The 26,053-nt window shown below is 39.8% G+C and overlaps 1 protein-coding gene across 4 annotated transcripts in view; it reads right to left on the reverse strand.

Moving 5' to 3' along the window:
• MME (membrane metalloendopeptidase) overlaps window positions 1-26,053 on the reverse strand; it is a 120,630-nt gene that overhangs the window by 11,680 nt on the left and 82,897 nt on the right. For all 4 annotated transcript variants that reach the window (XM_016187257.2, XM_007521087.3, XM_016187258.2 and 1 more), the window contains exons 17-22: window positions 20,293-20,351; window positions 12,617-12,736; window positions 10,348-10,481; window positions 9,808-9,873; window positions 6,718-6,813; window positions 6,307-6,383 (exon numbers count right to left, since the gene is read on the reverse strand). In XM_016187257.2, coding sequence (XP_016042743.1) covers window positions 6,307-6,383; window positions 6,718-6,813; window positions 9,808-9,873; window positions 10,348-10,481; window positions 12,617-12,736; window positions 20,293-20,351 — 552 coding nt within the window. The remainder of the gene's footprint in view (window positions 1-6,306; window positions 6,384-6,717; window positions 6,814-9,807; window positions 9,874-10,347; window positions 10,482-12,616; window positions 12,737-20,292; window positions 20,352-26,053) is intronic.

Consider the following 26,053-nt stretch of genomic DNA (forward strand, 5'->3'; position numbering starts at 1 on the left):
AGAACTTTTTTCCGCATAAATTTTAAAGACATTTTCAATGAAACGAATCCAATTACAAGGAAGACTAAGGCAAGTATAAACCTATGGGACTACATCAAATTAAAAAGCTTCTTCACAGCAAAAGAAACCACTACCCAAATCAAGAGACCCCTCACAGAATGGGAGAAGATCTTTACATGCCATACATCAGATAAGAGTTTAATAACCAACATATATAAAGAGCTTACCAGACTCAACAACAAGACAACAAATAACCCCATCCAAAAATGGGGGGAGGAATTGGACAGAATATTCACCACAGAAGAGATCCAAAAGGCCAAGAAACACATGAAAAAATGCTCCAAGTCTCTGATTGTCAGAGAAATGCAAATCAAGACAACAATGAGATATCACTTCACTCCTGTGAGAATGTCACACATCAGAAAAGGTAACAGCAGCAAATGCTGGAGAGGGTGTGGGGTCAAAGGAACCCTCCTGCACTGCTGGTGGGAATGTCAATTGGTCCAACCTCTGTCGAGAACAGTCTGGAGAACTCTCAGAAGGCTAGAAATGGACCTACCCTATGACCCTGCAATTCCCCTCCTGGGGATATATCCTAAGAAACCCAACACATCCATCCAAAAAGATCTGTGTACACATATGTTCTTGGCAGCACAATTTGTAATAGCCAAAACCTGGAAGCAACCCAGGTGTCCAACAACAGATGAGTGGCCGAGCAAGTTGTGGTATATATACACAATGGAATACTACTCAGCTGTAAAAAATGGTGACTTCACCGTTTTCAGCCGATCTTGGATGGACCTTGAAAAAATCATGTTGAGTGAAATAAGTCAGAAACAGAAGGATGAATATGGGATGATCTCACTCTCAGGCCGTAGTTGAAAAACAAGATTAGAAAAGAAAACACAAGTCGAACCTAAAATGGAATTGGAGTATTACACCAAAGTAAAAGACTCTGGGGTGGGTGGGTGGGTGGGGAGAATACAGGTCCATGAAAAATGACGAATGAAATAGTGGGGGTTGTATTGCTAAATGGGAATCTGGGGAATGTTGTGCATGTAAAAAAAACAAAAAAAGGAAGAAGAAGTAGAAACGCAAAGCAGAAATTGACTGAGTTTGGAGTATGGCACCAAAGTAAGAAAGCAGAAGTATACTAGAGTTTGCAGTGAGTACCTCCCTAATACTTCCTCTCCACTTTTCCAAGCTTTGGGTCCATGATTGCTCAACAATTTGTTTGGCTTTGTATGTTAACTCTCTTTTCAGTCACCAGGTTCCAGGTGTCATCAGGATGCCAGCCAGACTTCCCTGGATTGAAGACACCACCAATGTGTCCTGGAGCTCAGCTTCCCCAGAGACCCATCCTACTAGGGAAAGAGAGAGGCAGACTGGGAGTGTGGACCGACCAGTCAACGCCCATGTTCAGCGAGGAAGCAATTACAGAAGCCAGACCTTCTACCTTCTGCAACCCTCAATGACCCTGGGTCCATGCTCCCAGAGGGATAGAGAATGGGAAAGCTATCGGGGGAGGGGGTGGGATATGGAGATTGGGCGGTGGGAATTGTGTGGAGTTGTACCCCTCCTACCCTATGGTTTTGTTAATTAATAAAAAAAAATAATAAAATAAAAAATTAAGATGTGAAAATATTTGTTGAATTATTAGTGGCCTATGTTAGTGTCTTCTTTTTCTGCAGACAGGATGGTGGTTCAGCAAATAAAGCACAAGACTTAAAGGGGAGAGGCCTATGCTTGACCCCGCAACGTGGCATATGGTAAAGCAGTGTTCTGTCCACACCCCTTATGAAATGACTAAGTAAATCTTAAAAAAAAAAAAAAAGCCTGTCCCTTTTTTGACTTGAAGATATTATCACATAATGTTAAGTATCAAAATTTACATCAATGTTATTTAATGTACAGTGAGTCATATTTTATTTATTTGACTTTACAAATATATCAAATTTAGGGGCTGGGTGGTGGTGCACCTGGTTGAGAGCACAGGTTACAATGCATAAGGACCTGAGTTCAAGCCCCTATTCCCTACCTGCAGAAGGAAAGCTTCACAATTGATGAAGTAGTGCTGCAGGTATCTCTCTGTCTCTCTCTTCTAGCTCCTCCTTCCTCTCAATTTCTGACTGCCTCTTCCAAAAAAAAAAAAAAAGGTCAGGTGGTGTCAAACCTGGTTAAGTACACACATTACAGTGTACAAGGACCTAGGTTCAAGCCCCCTGGCCCCATCTACAGGGGGAAATCTTCATGAGTGGGGAAGCAGGGCTGCAAGTGTCCAAGTGTCTCTTTCCCTTTCTATCTTCCCAAGCCTTCTCAATTTACTCTTTATCCAATAATAAATACATAAAATATTTCACACATATATATAAAATAAAAAATATATATATATATATTTATCTCAAATCTTGGGTTGGAAAGATGTGCAGCTTGGCTAAAAATCAATTTTTTTTCCTTTTTTTTTTTTTGCCTCCAGGGTTACTGCTGGGGTTCAGTGCCTGCACCATGAATCCACTGCTCCTGGAGGACATTTTTTCCCCCTTTTGTTGCTCTTGTTTTTGTAGCCTTGTTGTGGTTATTATTGTTATTGTTGATGTCATTTGTTGTTGCATAGAACAGAGAGAAATGGAGAGAGGAGGGGAAGACAGAGAGGGAAAGAGAAAGATAGACACCTGCAGACCTGCTTCACTGCCTGTGAAGCAACTCCCCTGAAGGTGGGGAGCCCGGGACTTGAATTGGGATTCTCACGCTGGTCCTTGTGCTTTGCACCACGTGCGCTTAACTTGCTGCGCTACCACCCAACCCTCACTAAAAATCAATTTACATGCATGAAGTCCCAGAGGCTGCAGGTTTAATTCCTGGCACCATCTTATGCCAGAACTGAAAAGTGCACTTGTTTCTCTCATTCTAAAAATAAATAAATTTATAAAAATTATCTGACCCTGAAAATTGTGTAGAAATAATACTTAAAAAAAAAAGATCTTTGGGGGCCAGTTGGTAGTGAAGCAAGTTAAGTGCACATGGTGCAAAGCACAAGGACCAGAGTAAGGATCCTGGTTCAAGCCCCTGGCTCCCCACCTACAGGGGGGTCGCTTTACAAGTGGTGAAGCCGGTCTGCAGGTGTCTATTTTTCTCTCCCCCTCTCTGTCTTCCTCTCCTCTCTCCATTTCTCTCTTTCCTATCCAACAACAACAGCAATAAAATTTTTAAAAAATTTTCTTACTTACTAATAAAAAAGAGAGAAAACCAGAACGTTGGGTCTGGCATATGGTATGCCAGGGATTAAACTCAGGACCTTATGCCTGCAACTAGGTCCCCTATTCTTCCACATAAAAATTATACAGCAAATATTATTATAGCAATCATCCCCTGAAGTGACTGTGAATGGCCAACACAGATTCAGTTTCCCAAAAGAAATCTTAAACTTGCATTTAGTTGTAAGCAGACTAAAGTATATTTTTGCTTTGAAAACTAAAGTCTCAGAAGTTTATTTTAAACATAAGATTTTAGTTAGAATAAGACAATTAGATGCAACAAATGTTTCCATTGACTCAGATTTATGTCAAGTATATTTTGCTTCTTATTTTTATACTCCAGTTATTTAAGCACTTGGTAACAAACCCCTCCCTCCATTTCAGAAACACCTTTATGTAAGCCATGATGCGGCCTTTTCAACAGCAACATTGCTCTATTCGTTCTTAAGGTTCTTAAAAAATGTTTTACTTTGTATAATCAAGAAGCTGCCTGTTTCCAAAACTAAATGTAATCTCAACCTTTTGCCAAGGAAATCCCACCTCCATAGAAAATAATAATTTCCTTGACAAAAGGTTGGCATTCCATTTACCTTTTGAAAAAAAAAATCACAACAACAACAGAATCTCTTAAGATGAATGAAAAATAGTCAGAGGCATATTTTTTGGATCAGAACAAAAGAAGAAAATGGGAGCTATTCATATTTTCACATATTGATAACAATATCACTATTGTTTTAAATTAGAGATAGAAAACAGTTCCACATTTATTGTTGCTTTGCTTTACCACAGATCATGTCACAATTACTGATATTCTAAACTAGGAAGATATAAAAAAATGAACGACAATAGAAATAAATCCTTCACTGCCAGCGAATAAGGAATGCTACAAGATGCATAATTTACTCATAGAATTTCTCACTGTGTTCATCTCTCTAATCTAAAAATAATTGTAGGGTTTGATGGTGGCACAACTGGTTAAGTGCACAAATTACCACATATGAAGATCTATGGTAACTGAGCCCCTGGCCCACACCTACACAGGGGAAGCTTCACGAGCAGTGGAGCAGGCTACAGGTGTCCTTCTGTCTTCCCCTCTCTTGCCCAATTTCTCTGTCTCTATCATAATAGGAAAAAAGAATGGAAAAAATATCCACTAGGAGCAGTAGACTTGTGGTGCAGGCAATGAGCCCCAGAGATAACCTTGCGGCAGTAAATAAATCTATAAATAAAATCCTGATAGATGTGGAAAGGGCACTTCCTGTATATTAAAATTAATCTTCCTAGCAACTCTCATGAAAATTTAATCTTCTATTCAGAGATAAAGAAACTGAGACACAGGTCAAACAATGGCTCCTGGAACAGTGGAATCATGGATGATGGTTGAATAGTTAAGACATGAAATACAGTAAAACACACACACACACACACACACACACACACACACACACACAAACACAGAGGAAAGCTTTAATAAAAGTCCCCAAATATCACCACCGGTGGGTCTTCAGTGTAGGAATGAACAGCTCTACACATTGCAGCTGTTAAGATTTCGCTAAACTAGTAAATAGTTGAAGCCACAACTAATGGTTATAACAACAGTTTTCTGCCATCAAAAAAGAAAAAAGATAGGCTATTGTGCTAGTAAGGTAGGAGGGAAATGTATTTTATTGAGAAACTTTATGTTGTGTGGGAGACAGAGTTCAAGTCTTCATCCACATGCTCTACTACTGAGTCACCTTCCCAGGTCTAGTTTTGTTTGAGTGATTATTTATGTTCCGTCAGATTATCACTGCGGTTTAGTGCTGGCACTATAAATCTATCATTCCTGGTGACCATTTCTTCCTTTTTCTTTTTCTTTTCTTCTTCTTTTTCATTACATTTTATAGGACAGAAAGAAATTGAAAGGGGAGGCAAAATAGATATGAAGAGAGAAAGACTTGCTTTATACACATGAAGCTTCCTCCCCTGCAGATGGAGAGCAGAAGCTCAAGCCTGGGTCCATGTGCATAAGAGTGTGTGCTAAACCAGGTGCACCACTGCCCAGGCCCCTCTTATGAATGATTTTATATAAATGGCTCACCTGGGAAGTAATGTCTATCAATTTTAGTTAAAGCTTTTAAAATAAACCCAACCCAATAGATTTCTTATTCTCAGACTGCTTTCTTTCCCCTCTTTCTTTCTTTCTTTCTTTCTTTTTTTTTTTTTACTCTTGTTGGAGGAGTGGAAACAATTAAGAGCTTGGACTTGAAACAAATACACTGGGACCTAACATCTAAGGATTTAACATCTAAGCTAGAGTGATTCTTTTGATCCAGTGTTTTCTGATTTTGTTATCTCCCTAAACCAGCCTTCCTTCTACTCTAAAGAAAATTTCTCTCCAACATTCTTTTTTCTGTTGTTATTATTTTCATCTGAACTTTACCTCTCCTGGCTGATTTTTTTTTCCTGATAGTAATAGATATAGACAGACAGAGAAAACAGCAGCCAAACTTCATCTAGTTGTGGGGGGGGGGGAGGTCAGGCTTGAACCTTAGTTGTGCACATGGCAAAGCAAGGGCACTAGCTAGATGAGCTATTTTGCTGGCTCTCTAGCCTTTCTTCTCTTACCTCTGCCTTTAGGTGCTGTCTCTTGGAGGTTTAGGAATAAAGTTATATTTTTGGACAACCAGTGTTAGCAGAAAGTTCCCTTTTATATTGGACGAAAATCATCCTGTCCAATACCTTGGTGCTACACCTAGTCCCTTCACAGCTTGTTGAAAGTGGCTTGAAATAGCACACTGTCTCAAGGTGACATACTTATTGGACTCCATTAAGCACAGAGCCTAGGTCATGAATATTTTGAGGATAAGAGGAGCTCAATACTATGCTAATGCAGACATGACATTCACCTTCATATGTTCTGTTGAGCTTATGACCTTCAAAAATAAAGAAAGAAATAATACCCACTAGACTCCCAGATTCTTGAGAATCAGAATGAGCAAAGGTCAATTCCAAAACTGGAAGCAATGGAGCTGATACAGGGGCACCCTGACTGCTATTTGTGCCCACTCACCTGAAATTGCCTGGACTGTGCACATCTGTTTTAATGGAATTGATTGCATACTCTGGCCGGTAGGTCCCACACCACACCTGGGGACAGAAGCGCATGTGCTTAAGTTCGATCCAGGATGATGTATTTAGAAAGCAGACCATGGGAAAGGCAAACTTCCTACTGTAAAAACTAACCTGGAATTCTGCCTTCCCCAACCCTTTACTCTTCAAATAATGTTTAGTGATAAGCAATCAGGAATATAATTATTGTTAATATGATCTGACAATCTGTTACACACAATAAAAGTTGGTCAACTCAAAAGCTGTGTCACAATTGATTAAAACAAGAAAACTCAGCATGCAATATCTAACTTACTATGAAATTCTAACTCAAATTGATTTTCCTGTCTATCAATCAGGAAAGATATAATACCTGGGCAAAGTTTAAGAAGAACAGTTGCTTGTGATTTAGGTCAAGTCCAGGAAGCAATTTTTCTTCACCATTCTTTTTAACATAATTTTGGTAGGCCTAGACAGTAAATGAAGTAGAAACATGTTTATAGTATCAGATTGACATATAAATCTATGCAAAAGTTCATGTAACCAAGTAATAAACCTTTCATATAAGACACGCTAAAATAATATACTTAGGTGTGACAATCTATGACTGTATCATGAATCAGAAAGAAAATTGGGATTTATTTACAAAGTCTCTGAAAAGAACAAGACATTGATTACCAGATGACAAGAGCCTAGCACATATCAGATGATCAATATATGTTAGTTGAATGATGAGGATGACTTACATAAGTGATGAAAATTTGATCTAAATTTTGTTTCATACATGGATAAATTCTGCTGGCTGGAAGAATGGATTACCAAGGGAGTTTGCAACTGCTATATTTAGCTTTGTTACAGCTCTCAGCAAAACATATTACATCAAATATATTTTGAGTGATCCTTGCCAAAAGTCAAGAAATACTCTTAAAATGTTTTAGAGGTCTAGTATCTGCTGACTCTAGGAATAAGAACTAGTAATTATCTTGGCCCCCTGAAGACAGGGAAAAATAGACTGAATCCCGGTGATATTAAGAAAAAAATTAATTTACGTGAACATTAGAAAATATTTTCTAACTTTCAAGAATTTATGGATACTACTGAATGAAGTATGTTTCTCCTAATATATATGTATATTTAATTTTTGTATTATTTTTATTAATTAGATAGAGATAGCCAGAAATTGAGAGGGAAGGAGGTCCCAGAGAGGGAGAGACAGAGAAACACCTGCAACATGCTTCAACACTGGCAAAGATTTCTCCCTGCAGGTGGGACTGAGGCTCGAACCTGAGTCCTTGTGCATTGTAATACATGCAAATGCTCAACCAGGTGTACCCCCACCCAGCCCTACTATATACATTTAAGAAATGTATTGACAAAAAACATATGTTTTCAATTTAGTACAAAGAGAGGTCATTAATTAGGCAGCAGAAGATATATTTTACTGAGCTTCCAGCATTGCAGGATGCTGGGGTAATGACAAAACCTGAGCCCGGTTCCTTTTTGGGGAACTCAAATCGGGTAGAAGCACAAGATACAACATATTAAGATTTTATGCATTTTCAAAATAAAACACTTGCACAACTTTAATTTGCTTCACTTTTAAATTTTTGTACTTTCTAGATGAGAATCTCCATGGGAGTACCATCAGCCAGAACTTGACTGGATTTTTAAAATAATTTTTAAAATTTATTTTATTTAAAAATATTTATTTATTCCCTTTTGTTTCCTTTGTTGTTTGATTGTTGTAGTTATTATTGTTTTTGTTGTTGTTGTTGTTGGATAGGACAGAGAGAAATGGAGAGAGAAAGGGAAGACAGAGAGGGGGAGAGAAAGATAGACAACCTGCTGACCTGCTTTGCCGCCTGTGAAGTGACTCCCCTGCAGGTGGGGAGCCAGGGGTTCAAACCGGGATCCTTATGCCGGTCCTTGCGCTTTGCACCATGTGTGCTTAACCTGCTGCACTACCGCCTGACTCCCCTACTTGACTGGATTTTTACAGCAGGGATTCTCCACCTGGCTATATATCAAAAACACCACAGGAATAGTAAGACTGCCAGAGAAAAAGAAAGACTGCCAGTACCTCTCACTTAAAAGCAAGAGAAAGTGAAAGAAACTAGATTTACCTTGCACTGAAACACTCAAATGATGGGGAAAAATTTTAAACAATGGTTAGCATGAAACTGGGCAACAAACACAGAGGAGAGAGCTATCAGGCTCAGGTAAAATTAATAAAGTCATGGGCCCTTTGAAACATACCTAAAATCGACTTTCTAGCTTCTTCACACATGAAGACCACTGATTTCATCTGCTCTATTTCTTTGGGTTCCTGTTTATCAAACAATTTGTCCTGCTTTATATCTTAACATCTTTCAGCCACCAAGTTGCAGATGCTACCATGACACCAACCTGACTTCTCTGGGCAAATGATTCACCAATGTGTCCCGAAGTCTCACCTCCCCAGAGCCCTATACCATTAGGGAATGATAGAAACAGGCTGGGGGCATGGATCAACCTGCTCATGTCCATGATGTCCAGTGGCGAAGACAGACCTTCCACTTTCTGCAACCCATAAAGAATACTGGTTCATACTCTCAGAGGGATAAAGAATTGGGAAGGTTCCACACAAGGGCAACAACAAGGGCAACAAAATGGGAAAAATAGCCTCCAGGAGCAGAGGATTTGTAGTGCTGGTACTGAGCCCCAGTGATAACCCTGGAGGCAAAAAAAAAAAAAAAGAAAGAAAAAAAAGAAAAAGAAATAGATACTTGAGCATAAAAAAAAAAAAAAGAATAGGGATGCTTCCAGTGGAGGGTATGGGACACAGAACTCTGGTGGTAGGAACTATATGGGCTTATACCCCTGTTATCTTACAATCTTGTTAATCATTATTTAATCACTAATAAAAAATTTTTTTTAAATGAAAGACTGCCAATACCTCTCACAGGCAAGAGAGAGTGATAGAAACATTTACCTTGAACTGAAAACCTGAAATGATGGACAAATGTGGAACAATGGTTAGCATGAAATTAGCCATCTGACACAGAGGAGAGAGACCTCTGTCCTCCGTGAGATAAAGATGAGTCACTGATTATTACCTTGAACATTTCTAGATTACAATGTAGAGAAGGAAAACCTAATAGTAATTTCAGATGCTTTGAATTGAAACAAATTGAGGACTCAGAGATACCAAAGGTATCAAGGACACCAGGAATAGGAGAAAAATGCACAGAAAAAGGTTCCCAGACATCACAGTTGCTTGACCCCCTCAAGTATTCAGCTGGGCATGTAGGTTTGTATGTGAGCAAAAAAAAAGTAAAAAGAACCACTCAAGGTTCTTTTCCTTTTTTCCCCCTTTATTGTTAACATTATCCATGTCTTAGTGCCAAAATCTTCAAATGAGTGATTAGTATAATAATCATATATACTCTAATCACTAAAGTGGAAAGATACTTCTTTTACTCACTCTGTATGCCTGGCCAATACCTCCATTGTCAGCAATGTTTTCTCCCAGAGTATTGACTCCATTGAGCTGTTAAAAAAGACAGAGAGATCTTCAAAGAATCTTAACTGTATTCAGATAATTAAGAAGGCGTCAGCAGTCTGCTTAAAATTGAACATATCTAACACATTTTTTTTTCCTCCAGGGTTATTGCTGGGCTCGGTGCCTGCACCATGAATCCACCGCTCCTGGAGGCCATTTTTCCCCCTTTTTGTTGCCCTAGTTGTTGCAGCCTCTTTGCGGTTATTATTGCCATTGTTGACGTTGCTTTGTTGTTGGATAGGACAGAGAGAAATGGAGAGAGGAGGGGAAGACAGAGAGAGGGGGGGGGGAGAGAAAGACAGACACCTGCAGACCTGCATCACCGCCTGTGAAGCGACTCCCCTGCAGGTGGGGAGCCGGGGGCTTGAACGTCCCTGCGCTTTGCGCCACGTGCGCTTAACCCACTGCGCCACCGCCCGACCCCCTCTAACACATTTTTTTAATAACAAGCTGAAAACCTACATGTTGTCCACCTGCTAGATCCCAGGAGAAGTTGCTGTACTGGTGCACCATGCACTGCGACTGTTTTTTAAAGTTATTTGCAGACTGTTGTGTCCACCAGTCAACAAGGTCGCCATCTTTGTTGAAGTTTCTGCCTGTAATATAGTTATGAAAGCAAAATGAAAACTGGTTGCATTGAGAATTACAATAAGGTTTTTCTACCTTTCTTCATTCGCCATTCCCTCTCTTTATTTTGTATATTTATTTTGACAGAGAGAAATTGAGAGGGGATGTGGTGGGAGATAGGGAGATAGAGAGAGACACCTGCAGTCCTGCTTCACTACTAGTGAAGCTACTCCTTGCAGGTGAGGACCAGGAGCTTGAACCATAGTCCTTGGGCATGGTAATGTAAGTGCTCAATCACCTGTGTCACTGCCTAGCTCCCTCCCTTCCTTTATATTTATTTATTTCACTGCCACCATGGTTATTGCTGGGGCTTGGTGCCGGCACTATGAATCCACTTCTCCCAGCAGCCATTTTTTTCCTCTCTCTCCCTCTCTTTATATAGGACAGAGAAAAATTGAGAGGGGAGGGGGAGATAGAGAGAGGGAGAAAAAGACAGACACTTGCAGATCTGCTTCACCACTCATGAAGTATTCCACTTGCAGGCAGGTAGCAGGGGCTTGAACCCAAATCCTTAAGCTTGCTAATATGTGCACTTAACTGGTGCATCACTGCCTGGCCCTCCCTTCCATTATTTTTATGGGAGTGAGGAAGAGAGAAAGAGAAAGGGACCAGAGCACTGTGCCATCATGTGTTGTGCCAAGGAGCAAACCAGGGAGTCACCAAAGCAAGGCATGCATTCTGCAAATGACTTACCTCCTAGGCCCCATGGCAGTTTTAATTCAAAGTGAAAGGACTGATACTCCCCCCCCCCCCCCCCCCCCCAGAACAGAGCAGCTAAGGGAATTGGTTATGATTATCTATTCTTCTTCAGGGTTGATGAAACCTGGCTTCTTAGCTGAGCTGCCTTTGTACTCACCTGGATATTTCACTCATTTATACCTACCTGTGAAGGCTACTATGTATCTGAGTCATTAGACACTTCAGTGAGTTCATTTTAAAACTCTGCCCTGCCTGTCTCCTTTTCTTTCTGTGACTCTTGAAATACAGGTCTAGTTCAGGTTCAACTCTTTTCTCCCTATAGTTCTCTCTCTCTCTTTTTCCCCCACCTGTGACCTACTCTTTGTGATAACTTTCATTTATCATCTCTTTACATGCCTCAATGACCTTACTTCCAGATAGGTATTCAGATGTGGGGGTGGAGAGCTAGTTTTGGAGCGACAGCTCAGTGCTAAAGGATTTACACAACTGAGGTCCCAGGTTTGACCCTCAGCTTCATCACCATATACCAGAGCTGAGTGGTACTTTGACCTTTCTCCCTCATAAAAAATAAAAACAAGTTAAATTAAAAGGAAATTTAAATTAAAAGAAAATTAAAAAGGGTGGGACACCTGTGTGATCAGGAAACACTTTGTAAGTCCTAAAGTTTGGCCAGCAAGGTAATTTATCTGGAAGGGCGCTTACTTTGCCAGGCCTCTAATTCAGGTTCGAGCCCATCCCCCATAGCACACTGGGGGAATCATCAGTGCTGTAGTGTCCTTTTCTTTGTCCTCCTGTCTCCCTGTCTCTTTCTATATGGAAAACTAAGTTTAGGGGGCTGGGTGGTGGCACACCTAGTTGAGCAAACATGTTATAATGAGCAAGGACGCAGGTTTGAGCCCCTGTCCCCCACATGCAAGGGGAAAGATTTGTGAGTGGTGAAGCAGTACTTCAGGTGTCGGTCTCTCTCCCTGTCACCTTTCTTTTTCAATTTCCGGCTGTCTCTATCCAATAAATACATAAAGATAATAAAAATATATAATAAAATAAGTTTAGAGTAGTGAAACCCCAGTAACACCCCCCCAAAAAAGTCTTAAGGGAATTTAAGACATGAACCCTAAGTTCTAAAAAGTGAGGAGAGATAACACATTAAACAATCATGAAATAAGATCAAGCATGGTCATGGGAGTCGACAAAATATCACAGTGAGTATTGGTTGAGTCTACCAGCCTACAAAGTACAGACACATACCTCACTCTTGGAAAGTTCTGACCTTCTTAAGTGACAACTGAAAAGTATCCCTAAAAGTGTGCCCATCCTGAGGTCAACACTAGACTGAGGCTTGTAATAATAAATCAGAGTAACTCTTAATCTCAGTCAATAGACAGGAAATGTCTCTGCCCTTTACCATTGTCATCGAAGCCATGAGTGATCTCGTGTCCAATGACCATTCCGATGCCCCCGTAGTTCAGTGAGTTAGACTGCTGCGCGCTGAAGAAGGGGGGCTGCAGAATGCCAGCTGGGAAGACTGCAAGGAGAGAAGACAGCTAAGGGTTATTTGTAGCACTGTTGGCTTCCTGCCTGCTAAGCTGTATGCCGGCTTTACTTGATTGCATATGAAAATCTTCTCTGATAGGAATGTAGGTCTTAGATTATTGATGCCGGCCAAGGGTGCATGTCAGAGTGACACTCTAGTGTATGATTCATAATCACAGTTCACTTGAAAATCTTTCCAAGACTGTTTTCTGCTACAAAAAGTATAGAGTATGGGCAAGTTATCATCTTCATTTAGAAGTTTTTTCCCCCAAAGGAAGGAGGACATTTGGAAGTAGCAATAGGTGTAGGCGGGACTTAGAAAGGGACGGAATGCAGGGCCATAATAATAAAAAAAGGGCAAATATATAACAATATTGATAGTTATAGAAATAAGTCAACCCATATCTGTGACCTTCGGAGAACTACTGCAGTTTCCAGTGGAGGGAATGGGGACACAGAACTCTGGTGGTGGGAGTGGTGTGGGATTATACTCCTGTTGTCTCACAATTTTGTAAATCAATATTAAGTCACCAATTTTTAAAAAAGAATGTTTTTTCCCCTCTTACTGGGTTTTGTCTCCATGGTCCCTTCCTCCTTCACCTACCCCAAATCCTCCCTCCCACTCCCACACAACACTCATAATTTAGTCATTTTACCTAGCATGGTTTAAAAATTTAGTATTCACCAAGTAACTGAAACACTGAGTTCTGCAATAGGGATAAAAACAAAAACAAAAACAAAACAAAAAAACAACTTTAGTATCAACACCTGCATACACAGTCCTGGATCACTGCTATTGGGGAGAGAGGTAGCAAGAATACAATAAGAGGGGAGTCGGGCTGTAGCACAGCGGGTTAAGCGCAGGTGGCGCAAAGTGCAAGGACCGGCCTGAGGATCCAGGTTTGAGCCCCAGGCTCCCCACCTGCAGGGGGTTCACTTCACAGATGGTGAAGCAGGTCTGCAGGTGTCTATCCTTCTCTTCCCCCTCTGTCTTCCCTTCCTCTCTTCATTTCTCTCTGTCCTATCCAACACCAATGACATCAATAATAACTACAACAATAAAACAACAAGGGCAACAAAAGGGAATAATAATAATAAAAAAAAGAATACAATAAGAGGGCCTTGACCATGTTCTCAAAAGAGGTAAGCCCTAGCTAACACAGAATAGCAAATACTGTTTCTTAATCTTTCAGGAAGGGTTAATCTATGACCTAACTCAGCATGGGTCTCAGGAATAACTATTCGCTATTTACAGAGGAGACTTTAAGACAACGCCAGGCAACTTAAGTTCTCTCCTGACCTTTCAAGTAACCTTGGAATGTTGCCAGAGCACTCAAAATGACAAAATAATAAGAAAATAAATACTTTTGTCCTTGGAGAATCTTGATGGAAGTTTTATACCTCACGTGTAGCTGCCGGAGCTATCAACAGTGCCAAGAAATTATTTTTAGCTTAAAGTATAAAAATTATGTGCAGTGCTTTATTAACTTAAAGTGAACACCATCTCCCACACTATGTACTTTGATTAAAATCCACCCATTATATAAAATGCTCTTATGAAACGTGCTATCAAGACTAAACATTAACTATAAAGATCCTGCTGCGTTAATTATACCCTGATATGCCATTCTTCAAGCAAGTGATAAGATTTTTATGGCTCATGTTAAATACTAATCTTCAAGTTCGGTTTTGCAAAGTATGATTTCTCCTTTTCCTCTGTCAGCTAAACTTCTGTGGTGAGGATTTTTCCCATCACCTTACTGTTGGTACTGGTAGACTTTACAACTGTTAATAATAACCAAATCCTAGGTTGTACACTGTTTTATATTCAAGACTGTCAACAGGTTTGCTAATTAAATAAGTCACTGGTCCGTGAAACAAAAAGACTGTTTTCCTTCATCCTTATCCTCTTACTTGCCTGGCTATGATATTTTAAAGACTGCAAGCAAATCAGTTTTAGAAACTGATTTAAAGCTGAAGCCTGAAATCAGTTAAAATCAACTTTTGCTGGAAAAAAATGAAATATTTTTATATTAAGTGGCATGGAAACAAGTTTGGGAACATTTTTAATATTAAAATCTGAAAATAAGACTCTGGAGAATAAGAAAACTTTAGAAAATTTAACTATCTTGAGGCCAGGCTGTTGCTCACACAGTGGAACGCACATGTTAACCATGTATGTGCAAAGTCTTGCATTCAGGCCTTTGGTCCCCGTCTGCAGGGGGAAGCTTCACGAGTAGTGAAGCAGGACTGCAGGCACAGTACCGCTCCAGCCCTGTCTATTTCTCCCTGTCTCTAGCAAGAAAAAACAGGTGGAGAAGGGGAGAGTAGCTGCCAGTAGTGATGATTCTTCATATAAACACAGAGCCTCAGCACTAACTATGGTGGTAATAAATAAATACAAAAAAAGGAAAATGAAGAAGGAAACTAAACTGTCTCAAAATATTTATCAGCCATGCAAGCTGAATAATAAAGCAGACAGTCCACACATTTCCTTAAACAAAGAAGAATCTAGCTGCGGCAAAGCTCTGGTTTTAATTATTTGCTTGGACAAGGCTTTAAAGTTTAATTCAATGGTTACATGGTGTCTGTGGTTTCCAGAGAAGATTTGACAAAATATTCAAGCACAGCTTTTTAAAAAAATATATATTATGAATTTCCATGGAGCAACTGTCTCAGAGATGGGAATAGGGACTTAAATATTTTCAGTATGTCCTCTGGTCCCACCTGCTGACTTTATTTTACTGATGTGAAGTGACACGGGTGTAACTAAAAACTGGAATACAGCGAGATTCCAATTATGAGCAAAGTTATGGGAGGCGAATTTAAAAGTTGACATTATTAACATGAACAACTCCCCATATGGTAGTAAAATGAGTTCTCTACTAGAATATAAAACCATCCATCTCATGAAGAACTACACATGATCTAATTCCAGGCACTTGTGTGCGTGTGGAAGAGTCATTTCTGAGGCCAAGTCTAATTCTGTGGTGCACACCGTGCCAGAGTAATTATGAAAGTGTTGCAAAAGTTATATATCCACATAAGCACATATACACACACAGATACTTTATCAAGAAAAAAATAGCAATTTGGACCTTCACTTATTTTTAGTTAAGACAATTTTCACTTTGAAGACTGAAATGCATTGTCAAGGAGAAAATGTACACGTGTCAAAAACGTATCCTCTTGCATGACACTTTCCTGAACTGCCGCTATTAGCAGAGATGCACATGAAAAAAAGTCTTAACCATTTTTCAGAGTTCATACCTCTAGCAGATGGATTTATCTCAAGATTCTTTGAAAGGTCTTTTTATATATTCATAATTTGTATAACAATCAATTTTTAATTCTGTGAATAATTATCTACTTTGTGAAATGCTAGGTCATTTTGCCTTTTTCTTTTTTCTTTTTCTTTGTACTTCTTTGGTTTGAGGGTATCAAATTAGAAATGAGATATTCCCAGTTCTTCTCTGATCTCTTTAAGGTGGACCAATTTTGAACCAATTCCAGGGATATAACGGCTGTTTTAAGAGCCAGGAGAGTTTCGTCTTGACCTAAACTCTGTGGACTTGTTCTAGTGGGTTGAAGGGATCAAACATCAGAGTGGTCCTAAGGAATTTCGATATGGCTCTTCTTGTTAGAACAGTCAGCACCAGGTCTAACAAGATCCCATATTTTTCCTGAGCTGGATTAAAATGAAGTTATATCCTTGAGGTTTCCCTAAAGTATAATAGAAGTCCAAGCTCACTCACTTTGCCTTGAAGTTCCATTAAAAGTTAATTAATAGTGAACTAAGTCAGAAAGATAAAGATGAGTATGGGATGATCCCACTCATCAACAGAAGCTGACTAAGATCTGAAAGGGAAACTAAAAGCAGGACCTGATCAAATTATAAGTAGGGCACCAAAGTAAAAACCCAGTGGTGAGGGGTAGACATGCAGCTTCCTGGGCCAGTGGGGGGAGGGATGGGTCACAGTCCTTTGGTGGTGGGAATGGTGTTTATGTACACTCCTAGCAAAATGTAGACATATAAATCAGTAGTTAATTAATATGAGAGGGGGGAAATCAATTGTATGTCTCAAAGTTTCTCAAAAGACAAACTGAATCTTTTTAATATATAGGCTATGTATTTGATATGCGGACTCTCTCAAAAGCCTAGACCAAGTAGATTAGAAGCATCCAATAGAACAGCTATATACAAGATACTGGATACTGTACAGCAAACCATAACAAAGGGACTTTTCAAAGTTAACCCAATTAACAAATAATGTGATGATAATATTAACTATCGATTGTCTTTTTGAACCCTAAGACAGCAGGAACCTCACATCTTCACTATAGAGCCCCTACTTCCCCCCAGTCCTGGAACCCTTGGATAGGGCCCACTTTCCCGTATGCATCTCCCAATCCAAACCAAATAATATTGCATCCGCTGATCACAACCTAACCAAAGCAACGATTGCCACCTCAACATGCTTCACCTCAGACTGTATCCAGAGACTTCACGTGTGGAATGACAACCCTTCAGCTTCATTACTCGGGTGAGACCTTTCCTTTTATAGTACACTCTAATTTCATCTCAGGTAGTTCACTTTCTAACAAAGTCCCATAACCTAGATATACACCAGTTTCTGTGAGAGAGAGCTTATGTTCACACGTATCCATAAACTACTGCAAAATATATACCTGAAAGCAGAAGTACACTAGAGTTTGCAGTGAGTTTGCACTTCCTCTCCACTATTCCAAGCTTGGGATCCATGATTGCTCAACAAATTGTTTGGCTTCATATGTTAACTCTCTTTTCAATCATATGTTAACTCTCTTTTCAATCACCAGGTTCCAGATGCCACTAGGATGCTGGCTAGGCTTCCCTGGATTGAAGACCCCACCAATGTGTCCTGGAGCTCAGCTTCCCCAGAGACACACCTTACTAGGGAAAGAGAGAGGCAGACTGGGAGTATGGACCGACCAGTCAATGCCCATGTTCAGCGGAGAAGCAATTACAGAAGCCAGACCTTCTACCTTCTGCAACCCTCAACGACCCTGGGTCCATGCTCCCAGAGGGCTAGAGAATGGGAAAGCTATCATGGGAGGGGGTGGGTTATGGGGATTGGGAATTGTGTGGAGTTGTACCCCTCCTACCTTATGTTTTTGTTCATTAATCCTTTCTTAAATAAAAAATCATTAAAAAAATAAATAAAAAAAAATAAAAGTTAATTAATCTGGGAGTCTGGCGGTAGCACAAGGAGTTAAGCGCAAGAACCAGAGTAAGGATACCAGTTTGAGCCCCAGCTCCCCACCTGCAGGGGAGTCGCTTCACAGGCGATGAAGCAGGTCTGCAGGTGTCTATCTTTCTCTCCCCCCTCTGTCTTTTCCTCCTCTTCCTCCTCTCTCCATTTCTCTCTGCCCTATCTAACAATGACAACATCAATAACAGCAACAATAATAACTACAACAGTAATACAAAACAAGGGCAACAGAAGGGAAAATAAATTTTAAAAAAAGTTAATCTGTTCAAGTCCAGCCTATAGTGAAATAGATCTTACACTAGCAGAAAGTTTGAATATCAAGACAAATTTTCCAAAGTGAAGACTCTAGAGGTAAAGTATTTCTAGAAGGGCTAACTGTTTCTGGGAATATATTACAAAGGACATACTGCTTGGTTTCTGAGTTGATCATTAAACAAGCTCTAGCTTGGATTTAGGTAATCATTTCATTAGCATTTTTTTAGCCTAGACTTTGAGCTAACTGATTTTAACCTGGGTGCATATGCCTGACTTATCATCTATGTTATATAAAAACAACTGTTTCTCTGACTGTCTTACATAATTTGTTGTTAATCATGGACCAAGATAAAGATATGAAAAGTTTACTTTAAACATAAAAAGATGTATAAGAAAGTGTAGATGACTTCTTAACTTTTTCCAGACTTAAAAAGCAATGGGGGAAAGACATAATCAAACTATAAAATAAAGTAATGTTACAATGTATTTTTGAAGCCTCTTTTTTTTTTAACCAATAGTAAAACCTTGTAGGACTCCTTTCTTTTCTTTTCTTTTCTTTTCTTTCCTTTTCTTTTTTAATATCTAGACAGAGATGGCAGAGAGCCAGGGAAAGAGACCACACCACTGAAGCTTCCTTCAATGAGGTGGGGGCCAAGCTTGGGTCATGCACGAGGTAAAGCACCACACCATCCAAGTGAGATATTTCTCTGTCCCCACACCTCCTTGCAGTATTCTAATCATTTCTAATCTCACAAGTAACAATTTAAGAAATGAGAATTAGGGAAGACACTGAGAGATCAAATACAGTTTCCAGTAAGCTGAAAATATCTTCCTTCTAGATTCTTGACTACACAAATGAAGAGCTGGATTGAGGGGCTGTGTGGTGGTACAGCCAATGAAGCATACATAGTACTAAGCGCAAGGACCCACACAAGGATCCAGGTTCAAGCCATCACTCCCCACCTGCAGGGGGGACACTTCACAAGTGGCGAAGCAGGTCTGCAGGTGTCTTTCTTTCTCTCTCTCTCTCTCTCTCACTCTACCACTATCTCCCCCACCCCTCTCAATCTCTCTCTGTCCTATCCAATAACAGTGGAAAAAATGGCTGCCAGAAACAGTGGATTTGTAATGTCAGCATTGAGCACCAGCGACAACCCTGGAGTCAAAAAAGAAAAAAAGTAAAGAAAATGAGCTGGAAAACCTCTAGAGGAGCTCATTTTACTGCTTGTTTATACACTGGTGGTTGATCTCAGTGCCTTTTTACATGCTCAACATCCCTGGGGGGAAATGGGTTCACTTATGTGATACTGAGAGTTTAAAGGTGTCAAGGGCATCCCAGGAGGAGAAAAGAAAGCAGCTTTGTTTTATTAAGTCACTTATTATTCCATCACTCACTTGTGGATTCACTTCTATGTATTCTGTGATTATTATTGCTAATGAATGTATGCTTGCTTTAAACTTAACAAAGATCAGTAACTACGATTTCATATGGCTCAACCTAATATAATATAATGTGTCACACACACACACACACACACACACACACACACACCCCACCCTCTGAAGCCCTTAAGGTCTTCTTGAAAAAGGAAGAAAAGGTCCATCTCTACCAGAACCATCACTATTGAATTGCCAGGAAAATTACAGTTCTGAAAAGTTGGCTTGTACCACCTTAAACCACTTTAAGATGCCGATGCCTACAAAGTCTTGTGTTTGATATAGCTTTATGGGGATATAAGGAACTTTTCAAAGTATTTAGAAATAAAATAAGAGTATGCAGCCATAGGATAAACCACTTAGTTACTTACAAATGAGAAATCTATGAAGAGAAATAAAAGTACTTAATGGAGCTTATATTCATTTGAAATTTGATACTGTAGTGAAAAAGGAGCACATGGACACATTTACTTTCAAGAACTACATTCAATAAATCAAGAGTTTAGTCTCAGTTGTGTTTTTATGGGGTATATTATACATTGGTCATGCAATTTACTACAGGTTGGGAACATATATTAAAGAATGGTTTGGAAGTAGTCCTTACCTATCTGATTTCTGCCTGAAGAATAAAATGCATTGACTATAGCAGCTCCACTTATCCACCTAGAGAAAATACAAAAATTTGTTAGAAACGACACCGCATTATTGGATTTAGTCTGTTTAACTGAAGAGAAAACAGCATAACTATTTCCAGATGAATCTTAACTTTCTATGTGAAATCTAATCAACAAATTAAAATTAGCTTGCCAGGTGAAAGAGCTTGTTTCAAGGCATTTCTTCTCAAAAAGTCAGAATATATCCACATTTGCAATCTGTTATTTCATTAACATGAATTTTAATGCAGGCATCTGACAATGCGAAATCCATTCAACTGTATCTCTGTGGAAATCGCAGTGGGTGAAGATTATACTGAGGTGTATTTTGCTTTCTGTATCTGATACTAAGTAACTGCCAACAAATCTGGAGCAGTTGATTAAATATAGAACAGATTGTTGAAACTTCAGATTCAAGTATACTTAAACTGTGTTTATTTCGCAGTTTACAAAGAGCATTTGGGGAACTAAGGTAGCCTTTTGGCAGGTTGGTGGTTTTTGGGTTATGTGATTACTGATTACTGCCACTTAAAATTATATTAAGAACGACAACATTCCAGCTAATTGAGCAAAGGTTTTTTCGATTTTTGTACAGAAAATGTAAAATAAAATCCAGGTGACTCTCTTTTTTTTGTTTGTTTTGTTTTTGTAGGGGCTTCATTGCTCCAGGCTGGAAGAAAGAGCAGGTAGAAAGAGCAAAACAGAAGGCCGGGAGGTAGTGCAGCGGGTTAAGCGCACATAGCGCAATGCACAAGGACCGGTTCAAGGATCCCGGTTCGAGGCCCCGGCTCCCCACCTATGGTGAGGGGGAGTGTTGGGGGTCACTTCACGGGCATTGAAGCTATCTTTCTCACCTTCTCTCTGTCTTCCCTTCCTCTCTCAATTTCTCTCTATCCTATCCAACAACAACAGCAATGGCAGCAATAATAATAACAACAAAAGGGCAACAAAATGGGAAAAAATGGCCTCCAGGAGCAGTGGATTCATAGTGCAGGCGCTGAGTCTCAGCAGTAACACTGGAGGCAAACAGGAAAAGAGAAAAAAGAAAAAAGAAAAGAAAGAGTAAGATGAAGGAAGAGAGAGAAAGACATCACATGACTGAAGCGTCCTCTAGTGCTATGGGGGCTGGAGCTCAAACCAGAGCCCTGTCTCTGTGTAGCAAAACGGTGCCCTCTCAGGTAAGGTGTCCTGCTGGCCCTAGCCAAGTGATTTATCTGTCTGTATAAAATATGGGTTACTGCCCCAAAGGAAAAGGCCCTGGGGTTGGGGGGGTGGGGGAGGGTTCAGGTCCTGGAACATGATGGCAGGGAACCTAGTAGGGGTTGAATTGTTATGTGGAAAACTGGGAAATGTTATGCATGTACAAACTATTGTGTTTTGCTGTCAACAGTAAACCATTAATCCCCCAATAAAGAAATTAAAATATAAAGGACTGGCGTAAGGATCCTGGTTCGAGCCCCCCGGCTCCCCACACCTGTAGGGGAGTCGCTTCACAGGCAGTGAAGCAGGTCTGCATATGTCTATCTTTCTCTCTCCCTCTCTGTCTTCCCCTCCTCTCTCCATTTATCTCTGTCCTATCCAACAACAACGACATCAATAACAACAATTACAACAACAATGAAAAACAAGGCAACAAAAGGGAAAATAAATATAAAAAAGAAATTAAAATATATATACATACGGCCTAGACTCTGTATTTGATTTTATAAAATACTAATAAAACTGTGGACATCAGATGATTCTAGGTTGGTTGAAGAGGAAACCTGAATGAGAAACTGGGAGAAAAACTAGCTCCCAGATTATAATTTGAAGTTAGTGCTAAGCTGAAGGATATGGGACTTCGGTCCCCATGCCTTTCCACTCAGATCTTATAAGGATCAAACACCAGGAGCCATTACTGACCACTTTTTTTTTTTTTTTAACAAGAGGAGTGTCACGTCTTAAGAAGAGACTACCCCACCTATCCTTATATACTCATTGGAAACACTGGACACTGACTCCAGCAAATCCTTGAAATGTCAGCACACATGCTTGCACTTGAGACGATCATGCATGATTATCTACTGGCTTCCTTGTCATTTTACATTCTGGGCAACAAATAGTGTGGCAATTACTATCTTACTCACAGAAGGAGTTCACAGTAATTAGCACAGTGAGGTTACATCGGAGCCCTTCTCAGACCCTGCTGTTAGAGGTAAATGGAACAAAGTCAGCTGCTCAAACCAGCATTTTCTCTACAGTTTGAGGAGCTATTTGAGGATGTCAGATGTTAGTCCTGTTATCGTCGCCTAAAAACAATGGAAGGAGGGTCTTCTGATACAGACATCTTGTAAATTTTAATTGATCATGAGTCTCATTTTCATAGCAGGATTAAGACATTCACATAAAGAATTTGGAATTTAGCAAATCCCAGTAACCCTTCTGTGAGTTTTCCTGTAGGCAAAGAATAGGCTTGAAGGTGCTGTATGTGTGTAGGAGATGATGGTTGATTAATGTTCCTTCTTGAGTCTGCTGTTGCTTTCAGTTGAGAAAAACATTTATCAACGGGATGGGGTGAATGAAATCTCACTTCTCTCTAATTTCATTACAGACATTAGAATTTCTTAATGAATCATCAATATTTTAACATTTCTTGTAGGTTGGTAATTATATTAGTATCATTTTAATTTAATTAACCTCTACTTGTTTCCCACATGGTTTGATATGACTCACACCAAAACTATGTGTTTGTAAATTGAGGGATGTGAGACTGAAGCTGAGAGCAGAAACAACACAGAACAAGGAGATGCTGTTTGAGCAAAGACATTGCATCTTTATGCTTATAGCTGCACTATTTACAGTAGCCAAAATATGGAAACAGCCTAAATATCCAACACCAGAGGGCTGGATAAAGAAATTATGGGATAAATGCACAATGGGAACAATATTGTGCGATGCAAAAGGACAAGATTGTATCATTTGGAACAAAATGGATGAAACTGGAGGTGATTAATTTCAGTGAAGTAAGTGAAGAACTGAAGAACAACTCTAAGATGGGGGTTTCAGTCATATGCGGAATACAGATGACTAAAACAAATGAACTTGCAAGAAAAAAGAAAGAGAAAAGAGGAGAAAGAAAGGAAGGGAGGGAGGGAGGGAGGAGTCAGACTCTCATTTAGCCTTTGTGAGACAGGGCCTGGAAAGTGGCACACCTGGTTAAGCACACATAGCAGTAAACACAAGGACCCAAGAAAGGATCCCTGTTCGAGCCCCTGGCTCTCCACCTGCATTGGGGATGCTTCACAAGTGGTGAAGCAGGTCTGCAGGTGTCTTTCTCTCTCCCTCTTTCTCTTCCCCTCCTATCTCAATTTCTCTCTGTTCTATCCAATAAAATTAATTAATTAGCTAATGAACTTTGTGAGAACTAACATGGTTATGGGGCTGGGGGTTGAGAGCAGGGGACTTTGGTGGAGTGTGATGATTTAAACACATCCTGTGTGGGTATGAAAATATTCCTGAAATCTGATAATTTTGAAAAACCAATGTTAGATCACATATTTAAAAAATTAAAATTATGAATAAAATCATAATTTAAAATGTGTTAAAACAACGTTCATATATTCATAGTTATCATGACTCCGGTTCAAGTTGGACGCTAAGTTGTGGGAGAAACAGGAGGGAGATAATGTTCATGAGGAGAAACACTTTCTGGAAGTGACTTCACACACACAGAAGAATGGAACAGGATTGAGAGCCCAGAAATAAATCCATACAGATATGGGAAACCGACTTTTAGGAAGGGAACAAGAGTATGTACTGGAGAAAGGATATTTATATCAAAACACTAACTAGCCACAAGTAAGAGAATAAAACTAGGGTACTACCTAGTATCATACACAAAAATTAGTTCAAAGTGAACTAGGAATTTAGATGTCAGATTTGAAACCATAGAAGCATAGAAGAAAACACAGACAATATGCTCCCTGACATGTCTTTGGCATTCAGAAGTAGTAATACGTGGAGGTGTAACTTAGAAAGGGACAGAAGGGTTCCTCTCCTCTCCCTTCCCAGGTTAACTAGGAATACCAAAGGAGACCACCTAGGACCACAACAAGACAGGACTAGAACGACTTTAGGAACCCACCAAATCACCAGTGAGGGCAAACATGTGTGGTTGGTGGACAGAGAGGAGCCTAGGGAGAGATTAAGTGGCTGGTAAAAGTCTGGCAGTTTACCAGTCGAGACACCATTTCCAGTCTGTTTCACCAACAAGGGGATGGCTGAAGGGAGGAGAGGACTCCCCTAAGACTCACCAAATGCAACTGTGAGTCCCCATTGCTACTACCCTCAGAATCTGGAGCAGTGGCAGGGAGGCCCTGTGAGGTTGTGAGGTCAAAGGAACCTTCCTGTACTGCTGGTGGGAATGTCAATTGGTCCAACCTCTGTGGAGAACAGTCTGGAGAACTCTCAGAAGGCTAGAAATGGACCTACCCTATGGCCCTGCAATTCCTCTCCTGGGGATATATCCTAAGGAGCCCAACACACCCATCCAAAAAGATCTGTGTATACATACGTTCTTAGCAGCACAATCTGTAATCGCAAAACCTGGAAGCAACCCAGGTGTCCAACAACAGATGAGTGGCTGAGCAAGTTGTGGTCTATATACACAATGGAATATTACTCAGCTATTAAAAACAGTGACTTCACTGTTTTCAGAAAATTTTGGATGGACCTTGAAAAATTCATGTTAAGTGAAATAAGTCAGAAACAGAAGGATGAATATGGGATGATCTCACTCTCAGGCCGAAGTTGAAAAACAATATCAGAAGAGAAAACACAAGTAGAACCTGATCAGGAGTTGGCATATTGCACCAAAGTAAAAGACTCTGGGGTTGGTGGGTGGGGGGTAGAATACAGGTCCAAAAAGGAAGACGGAGGACGTAGTGGGGGTTGCATTGTTATATGGAAAACTGAGAAATGGTATGCATGTACAAACTATTGTATTTACTGTTTAATATAAAACATTAATTCCCCAACAAAGAAATTAAAAAAGAAAGAAAGGGACAGAAGGCAGGACCATAGGAAATAATGGGCAAAAATATAGACAGATAGATACATAAATAGACAGACAGTTATAGAAGTAATAATCAACCCCTATCTGTGACCTTGGGAGAAACACTACAGTCTCAACAGAGGGAATGGGAGCACAGAACTATTGTTCTGCTGGTGGGAATGGTGTGGGACTGTATCCCTGTTATCTTGTAATTTTGTAAACCAACATTAAATCACCAATAAAAAAATCAAAAAGAGATGTCTTTGGGGACTTTACTCCAAATAGCAAGAGGACAAGCACAAAAATAAATGGGGTGATATCAAACAGAAACTGAAACTATCAGCAAAACAGAAAGGCCATCCACTGAGTGGGAGATTTTTTAAAATATATATATATATCACATGAGTAGCAGAGAGTTAATAGTAAGTTAATAAAGGAAATTAGCCAGATGGAACATGGCGAACACTGTGTATCTCTCTATACCACATACAACTATGCTCCTGCACAGCCTATATTGAGTAGATAAATCCAACAGATGAGTGAGTTAAATAAACCAAAAGATGTACTTTTAGGCTAACAGACCAATTATTGGTTATCAGAAGGAAAGGAGAAGGTGAATTGGGTAGAAGTTGTTAACTGTATTGTGAAGAATGGGACTGGATTTCTAGTAGTGAACTTAA

This window comes from Erinaceus europaeus, chromosome 9, assembly GCF_950295315.1.
Source record: "Erinaceus europaeus chromosome 9, mEriEur2.1, whole genome shotgun sequence".
NCBI lineage: Eukaryota > Metazoa > Chordata > Mammalia > Eulipotyphla > Erinaceidae > Erinaceus > Erinaceus europaeus.